The sequence below is a fragment of the Salvelinus alpinus genome, chromosome 15, assembly GCF_045679555.1.
Source record: "Salvelinus alpinus chromosome 15, SLU_Salpinus.1, whole genome shotgun sequence".
NCBI lineage: Eukaryota > Metazoa > Chordata > Actinopteri > Salmoniformes > Salmonidae > Salvelinus > Salvelinus alpinus.
The window spans coordinates 56817118-56825937 of record NC_092100.1 but is presented as its reverse complement, the minus strand read 5'-3'; the positions used below and the strand labels follow the sequence as shown (position 1 = coordinate 56825937).

The 8820-nt window shown below is 42.0% G+C and overlaps 1 protein-coding gene across 1 annotated transcript in view; it reads right to left on the bottom strand.

Moving 5' to 3' along the window:
- Positions 1-837: 837 nt before the first annotated feature.
- The window catches only part of LOC139540397 (tyrosine-protein phosphatase non-receptor type 9-like), a 46844-nt gene continuing 38861 nt past the window's right edge, over positions 838-8820 (bottom strand). The window contains exons 7-13 of the mRNA XM_071344192.1: positions 6293-6609; positions 5774-5861; positions 5112-5181; positions 4170-4248; positions 3788-3938; positions 3278-3485; positions 838-2697 (exon numbers count right to left, since the gene is read on the bottom strand). Of these exons, the coding sequence (XP_071200293.1) occupies positions 2507-2697; positions 3278-3485; positions 3788-3938; positions 4170-4248; positions 5112-5181; positions 5774-5861; positions 6293-6609 (1104 nt within the window). The 3' untranslated portion in view covers positions 838-2506. The remainder of the gene's footprint in view (positions 2698-3277; positions 3486-3787; positions 3939-4169; positions 4249-5111; positions 5182-5773; positions 5862-6292; positions 6610-8820) is intronic.

The window sequence follows — 8820 nt, the reverse complement described above, 5'->3', positions numbered from 1 at the left end:
ATGAGTACAACCCCAAGAACACCATCCCAACCGTGAAGCATGGAGGTGGAAACATCATTCTTTGGGGATGCTTTTCTGCAAAGGGGACAGGACGACTGCACCGTATTGAGGGGAGGATGGATGGGGCCATGGATCGCGAGATCTTGGCCAACAACCTCCTTCCCTCAGTAAGAGCATTGAAGATGGGTCGTGGCTGGCTCTTCCAGCATGACAATGACCCGAAACACACAGCCAGGGCAACTAAGGAGTGGCTCCGTAAGAAGCATCTCAAGGTCCCGGAGTGGCCTAGCCAGTCTCCAGACCTGAACCCAATAGAAAATCTTTGGAGGGAGCTGAAAGTCCGTATTGCCCAGCGACAGCCCCGAAACCTGAAGGATCTGGAGAAGGTCTGTATGGAGGAGTGGGCCAAAATCCCTGCTGCAGTGTGTGCAAACCTGGTCAAGAACTACAGGAAACGTATGATCTCTGTAATTGCAAACAAAGGTTTCTGTACCAAATATTAAGTTCTGCTTTTCTGATGTATCAAATACTTATGTCATGCAATAAAATGCAAATTAATTACTTAAAAATCATACAATGTGATTTTCTGTATTTTTGTTTTAGATTCCGTCTCTCACAGTTGAAGTGTACCTATGATAAAAATTACAGACCTCTACATGCTTTGTAAGTAGGAAAACCTGCAAAATCGGCAGTGTATCAAATACTTGTTCTCCCCACTGTATATAACACCGGAATTCACATTTGACTGCACTGTGCATTTAAACTCAAGATTTTTCAGAAAGATGATTTGTCTAGACACAAACCAGACTAAAATATGACAAAAGCACACACAATCCATTAGGAATGAACATTTAGCATTTAATGTGCTGAATACACGTTTGGTCTTCCTTTGAAATGTTATTGAACATATCCCAATCTCCTTTGGTTGGAAAACGTAATTGGCCAAAAAAATTATTGGGTCATAAGACAGAAGCATTTGAAATGTACATGTGTAGACAAATGGTTTTTCCATACAGCAACATCTGATTCAATTGTCCTCAATCATACTACCTAATAGTAACAGAGCAAATATAATGCAATTTTAATGTATACTTTTAAAGTCTGAATACTTGTAAGAAAAAGTTGTTTAATACAATAGAAAAATACAATTGGTCACACTGTCCTTCATTGAAAGTAATCATTATAAAATCACTAAGAGTGCACGAGGATGGCAGACTTAAACGAGGCTCCACTACATGCAAATTCAATATGAATTCAGTAGCAAAGAACAAATTCTTTCATCCAACAAGATATCATGTAATATGATGCACACATACTGTTCAGCAATGGGAACGGTAATATTCTACATGTAATCATGACAAGATGGTCTCTATAAGTGTCCATTGAACAACCAGACAAGCCTGAAGGTCAAAGGTCCAATCAAGTTATGCCTATATCACATGTTTAGAACCTCCCATAATTGCAATTTGACCTTAAATGCACTATACCACCACAAGAACTGCAATATCTTAAAGCACGATGGGAAGAGCCTTTTCAAAGTGCTTCAACATGGCTGTGTATGAAAGTATATTGCACTTTACTGAGGTGAGGTCTAAGACTGGGGTCTTAAGGCGGAAGCAGGGTTATGGCCTTCCTACATCATGTTCATCGCAGCATTGGCGGCTCAACAGAAGTACATGACAGTGTCTCACTGAAGCATACGTAACGACTATTGCGGCGACCAAACATTTAATGTCATGATCACAAGGTTTTCGAACAGCCAATGTGAATAACGTAATGAAGTCTGTGTTGTGAGGGCAGCCCTTAATTCTTCAATCTGCAGGAAATGCATTGAGATGGCAACATTATTAGCAGCTCGCAAATTTTTTAAGGTGTAGCATTACTTTAAGTGGAACTTAAGGTCATCTATGCATTTTATCGTGGTTGAGGCTTGGATTTGGGGTAGGGCAAGATGAGAAGTCCGCATACATATCAGGACTTCTAAAAGTAGCCATTCGATTTATATCAGCTCCAGGAGAAGTTTAAGTCAAGAGGAAATGTTCCTCTCGAGTTTTCCAAGAACAATGCAAGATTGGCTCACCGTCCCTATGTGGATATTATTGACAAAATAAAAATACAGATTTCAGTGAGGACACAGAACTAATAATATAGGAAAGTAGACTTGAATGTAGCTAAACGATTTCTATTTGGTAGGACATGGGGTTTACATTGCCCAAACTACCAAAACAAATAAATGGTGGTCCATGCGTAGAAAACAACAATAACTTGGACCGTAACTTATTGAGACACTACAAATCCGTCTTACTAGTCGTTAAAATGTGAGAGAGTCCGGAGGAATGAGTCTGTCTTAGAGGCCTCTTAAAGGGTAGAATAAGTGATGGCAATCCCTAGAAGCAGACATGCTGATTGGCTACAAAGTGTCCCCTGGATGTTCAGATTGCCTGCGAGAACAACACCCAGGGCTTCACTGATTGGCTGCGAGAACTACGAGGCGACCCCCTTGGCATCACTGACTGGCTGAGAGCAGGCCCTGTCTTTGAGCATGCTCCAGGATGGCGTTGTGGCAGAAGTAGTACTGGTCGGGGGTCTGGATGGTGAAGGCCCTCTGTGTTCTCATCCACCGCACCGTCTGACACACATTGAGTGTCCCCATGTCCTGCAACTGGGACAGACAAATGTCCAGGGCACAGAAGGTACCTGGGGAGAAGGAAGGCGGGAGACATCATTATCAACAGATATATTATAAAGTGGGGAAGATGCAGGAATAACATCAGTTCACTATGGACTCCATACATTATAGCCAAGATGATAGCCATAGAAATATAATCCCTATTAGAGAAATGGGGGTGACACCTATGACTATCACATCATAGAGATGATATTTAATTGTGTGCATTACATGTTACTGAGGTGATCTGGGGGGAATTAACGTACTTGTTATAAGCATGTATGAGCCTTTATATTGTCTTATTAGGGCCCTGTGGTTTGTGGAATCATGTGACATGCCTGGATTTTTAACCTTTATAGCTTTTTCATCAAACTGTCCCAGCAGATGGTCCAGCTGCATCTTCAGACAATTGCTTTCCCTTTTGGTGTAATTCTCCTTCTGGATAAGGCTTAAAATACAGGATAAAATCTTGCCATGTCACATGACTGAGCAAAATACAGAGCCTAAATATATTTTGTGTGTCTTTATTTTGGTCTCAAGGACTGGAGTAAAGTCTGACATGCATAGACGAAAGGAGTGGTGGTCATCAGTGAGAATTTAATAGTTCACCTGTTCTGCCTATGCCCGCACTGCAGTGAACCACCATGGGGGGTCCCAGGGGGTGGCCTCTCCACTGGGGCCCCATGCCCTTCACCGCCTGTCTCTGCTGCCTCTTGACGGCCCCCAGGAAGTCGATGAGCGTCAAGGCCGAAGTGGGGACGCCGTAGTCAGGCCAGCTCAGGTATTGGAAGTGGGTCACCTGCTTCTGCTCACATTTCTGGTAGGTACGGGATAGACACACCATGATAATAGTGGTAAATTGTGGTAAAAATAAAATAAAATAAAAATCACTGATATGCACGAGTTCTAACGTGTTGGAAGTTTTGATGTTAGCCAACACCAAGGTAGTGTTGCACAGTGAAAATTGTTCCAGCTAAAGGGAACAGCCATCCCTATGCAGCTAGCCTGTGCTACAGATAATCTCAGATTTTCATCCTTAACAAATCAGCAATAGGAAATGTGTTCTTCCTTGTGTAAAGGGAGCAGAGGTCACTTTAGACCTGTAGCTAGCTACTGTACCTCCATGTTGTGCAGCTCCAGGGTGGTCTGGCTGTAGTGGGAGTGGTTGTCCACTCTCTGGTTGACCACAGCCATGTGACTGTACACCTCCTGGCCACCTTCCTCCAGAGGCCAGTACTGACCACATTTCTTCCGACCGCCCTCGTTCGTCCTGCAACACACAGATTTATTATCTCCAGGAGGGTAAATTACAATCTCTCTAGAATTCAAGAAGTGCCCTATTGTAACATATATGGGTCTGGTTCACAACAGTCACCACATATCAGCATTTCCAAATGTCAGTGAATCATTTAACAACAATCCTCCACTTCATGCCATGACAAAGACTTGATATAATTTCAACTCCCACTGGGTAAAGGTAAGCTGTAAGAAAAGTAATTACCGTGTTGTCATGACAATGACTAGCACATTTTGCTCCCAGACCATTCTCCAAAAATCACCATAGGTTTTCTCCAGTGGTCCTATGTAGAGTAGAATGAAAGGAATTATCTACTTGTTACATCAAGGCTCATACACACTGAGGTCTTTATGTATAAAATGTTCAACCGACTCAAAATGATTATTTAGGCTGGATCATCAGGGGGTCATACACTGAGTGTACAAAACATAATGAACCTGCTCTTTCCATGACAGACTGACCAGATGAATACAGGTGATAACTATGATCCTTTATTGATGTCACTTGTGAAATCCACTTCAAATCAGTGTAGATGAAGGGGAGGAGACAGGGTAAAGAATAATTTTTAAGCCTTGAGACAATTGAAACATGGATTGTGTATGTGTCATTCAGAGGGTGAATGGACAAGACAAAAGATTTAAGTGCCTTTGAACGGGGTAGTAGGTGCCAGGCGTACCGGGTTTGTGTGAGTCAAGAACTGCAACAGTGCTGGATTTTTCACGCTCAACAGTTTCCCGTGTGTATCAGGAATGGTCCACCACCCAAAGGACATCCAACCAACTTGACACAACTGTGAGAAGCATTGGAGTCAACATGGGCCAGCATCCCTGTGGAACGCTTTCGACGCCTTGTATAGTCCATGCCCCTACAAATTGAGGCTGTTCTGAGGGAAAAAGGGGTGTGCAACTCAATATTAGGAAGGTGTTCCTAATGTTTTGTACACAGTGTGCATGCTTATGACAAGTCTTTCAATGTATCAAGCACATTATAATGCTTTATACCGGTCGACCTTAGTGTTACCAAAACACCAATAGTTTGAGAACCAAAAGAACCTCTTATGAATGAATATTCCATCAAAATGACTAGTGCAAAAGTCTCTGATGGTGAAACTAGCAGATGTCCTTTCATAGACGGCCATCGTTGTACCTTGAGTACCGATGTATGCATTCTTCTGTTTGTAGCCGTCCATGAAGCTGGCGTTGATGTAGTCCGATCTCTGTGGGAACAAACAGGCCTTTGTCACAACGACCGAGAGAATAGGGGTCCTATAAACATCAGAGCTGTACAGTAGCAATCCAGATAACATTATAGAGCCCTGTTGGATGAATGCCAAATAAATTGAGCGAATAAAAAGAGGGGGCTATCAAGGTGGTTTTAAGCCGTTTATCAGAGGCCTTTGGTGAGCCCGCTGAGTGTAAAAGTAGAGGCTTTCTCACAAACACATGAACCAAAGATGTCCTTTGACATTCTATGAGGCTGAAAGAGAGCATTCACATATGGCAATATTGCGCACTTCTTTTGTGTGTTTTTTTGTCCTCTTAACAGCCTATTCAAGATGAATATAAATAAAATATAGAATTCATATTTCAAGTTCTAGGAACCACATGTAATGTGCAGGTATATGTGCATTTACAAATACTGTATGGAGCCATATTATGCTGTTGTGAATGGTGACAGCAAGTGCTTGATAGAAGGCAATATATGCACATGTGGTTCCTAGAAAGTGTTACTGATATCTCTTATGTTATGATACTGTACACTTTAACTGCATTGATGACATTGTCATATGACTTTTGAGAAGTACACACCTCGTTTTGTCTAGTTTTCAGACAAACTCTTGTTTGGTCAAGACACAGGACATCCCCATAGCGATTCCTCTCCTGGTTGTATGCAGCACTGGAGAGAATGACAGACATAAATCAACCATTGGTAATTTAAGAATATCATGAATCCGTATCAAGTTACTGCTCCAAGGGACTGATGCAAAGTTTTTCCACACAGTTTGATGCTTTCCTTGGTAGTTTAATGGACAAACCCAAAGTCTCATCCTTTTCAACCCAGTGAGGGCTGAGGGGCCCGTATTCACAAAGGGCCAGAGTAGGATTGCTGGTATATGATCAGTTTAGCCATTTAGATAATAAAAAATAAGATTATAAATCGATAGGAGGGTTCTGATCCAAGAAAAGCTCTGATCAGCTTCTACTCTGAGACACCTTGTGAATACAGGACCAGAACTCTCTAGGCTTCTCCCCATGCAGCTCAAATGCCTGGAAATGTAGATCAACACAAAGCAACCCCTTTAGAAGTGATTGTACTCATCTACTCACAGGGCACAGTGGAAGGTCCCTGGCGGTTGCTCCTTGCGGATTTCCACGTACTCCAGGTGGATTCCAGAGCGCTGGAGCCTGCCCAGGTGGGCCATGAACTCCGGCAGGCACATGGCCTCCAGCCCGGGGGTGTGGACCGACGAGTCCGCCAGTGGGATGCCTACAAGCTCGTCAACGGGGTCCACACGGCCGTTCTGCCCAGCCAGGAGCTGCTCGTTCCAGCCGTGGGCATCCAGGGGCAGCAGCCCCCCCAAGTGCTCTGGGAGACAATCCCGGGGGAGGTGCTGGCAGAGGTCAGACATTTTGACCATCTGGACCTGGGAGAGGAGAAGGAGGTAGGAGAGAGTGAGGGCTTCAACTTCCAAAGTCAAGTGATAACATCTGATCTTAAGTCCTTGCTCCGTTTAAAAAAAAAATATATATATATATATATTAAAACTGGACCACCACAGAATCCTTTTTAGGACATCCTGATTCGTAAGCTGTAGGTTTCAGTCTTGACTAAGAATTGAGGATGTCCTAAACTGGATTCCATGCATTAATAGGGGTTTAGGTTGATTTCATTCCCATTCAATGAATCACTGGGACAGTCAATGAATCACTGGGACAGTCAATGAATCAACGTCAAGGAATCAAACAGTGTGCTTTTGAATTATGCTCCGTGCCTTGTTCAATAAATGGATTACTATTTGATATTGCATATTAGAGCCATTTTACAAATGTCATCTCATCAATGAATAATGTGATAACACCAAGCGTTCAATCTCATGACCTCCTCAAGTCATAGTTAAACAAGATCATTTATGACTAAATCAATTTAGTATATATATTTTTTTTAATCACTGGCCTACTTCCTTCTTAACTAATCTGCTTTAAGAGATGCAAGTCCATCAGAGGCATGTGAACGATCTGTTACATCTATTTTTTTGTGAAATCAACAGTGACTTGGGCTGAGTATAAATGGCACCTTATTCCCCATGTTGTGAACTACTTTTGACCTGGGCCCATAGGGGTAGAGTGTGGATCGAAATGATTTACACCCTTGATATAGATGAGCAATAGTGACTGTATAAAATAAGTAATTCTAAATCTGAGCAAAATTTTTATGCACAATTATATTCTTGCAATTGCTCAGAGAAAGATTTTGTTAAACAAGTCATACTTTATTCTCTCAAAAAGATAGGGGTCAAAATGATTGATACCCCTGAAGATTCTTATAGATAAAGTAGTCAAATTTAGTATTTGGTCCCATATTCCTAGCACACAATGACTACATCGAACTTGTGACTAGGGTTGCAAAGGGTTGGAAACTTTCTGGTAAATTTCCGTAATTTTTCCAGAAACCTTCCATGGGAAGTTAAGCCCGGGAATTTTGCTTATTAAATTCATCAAAAAAGTTAGCTTATAACAGCGAAGGCAATTCTAGGTCTTGTGGCATATTTTGGTTAAACTATCCCCAATTAAATGGAATTGCAACCCTCTGCATGCACAGCGCACTCTTCCATCACATGTACAGCGCACTCTTCCATCACATGTACAGCTGATTCTCAAGATCTTGCACACTAATGAGATGCTATTGAGCCCACACTCCTAGACTGTCTGAGCTAAGGACTACATGCTTTCTGGTAAGTTTTGATTACAATACCGGGTGGGGTGAATATATTATACATGACATACACAATTTTTGTGTTTGTTAACTAGTAAATAGTAGCCTACAGCAAACTGTGTTTCAATCATTTCTTCTACCATACATGTTTAATTTTAAAACATTTATCTTACAAAGGAGTTGTTTAATCTAACTGCTTAACTATTTAACTGTACATGAAATTGTATTTGGTTTTTTTTACTCATTGTTTTCTCATCTTTACATGAAAATGCAACAGTTACTATTTGATGTGTGGAGATATTTAACTGCAGCTAATGTAGAAGGAAAAGCTGTGTACATTTGCAAATACTGTGCCAAATCATGTGTGAAGAATGCAACAAAGATGCAGAATAATCTGGCCAAGAGCATAAAGTTCCCTCAGCGCTCACAACAATCAACCTTTGACAAAAGTCCCTCTATTCGAGGTGAAAATGATGAATCAGACAGCCCCATCAAGAGGATCCTCCTGGATGATGCATTTTGGGAGAGAGTGGTAAGCAGCCTGAAACTCCTGAAACCTATAGCAGTAGCCATTGCACAGATTGAGGGAGACAATGACATCCTGTCTGATGTTCAGACTCGGCTTGCAGATATAAGAGAATAAATCTGTACTGCCCTGCCCACTTCACTGTTGCTCCAAGCAGAGGAAACTAGTTCTGAAATCGATCAAAAAGCATGAAGACTTCTGCCTGAAGCCCATACACTCCGCAGAGCACATGTTGGACCCCAAGTATGCAGGCAAGAACATCCTGTCTGGTGCAGAGATCAACAAGGCCTATGGTGTCATCACTACTGTGTCTCACCAGGCAAGGTTCTTGGCAGTCTGGCAAAATTTTAGGCTTTTTGAGCCTGACAACGAGCCATCCTCAACAAGGTTGGAAAG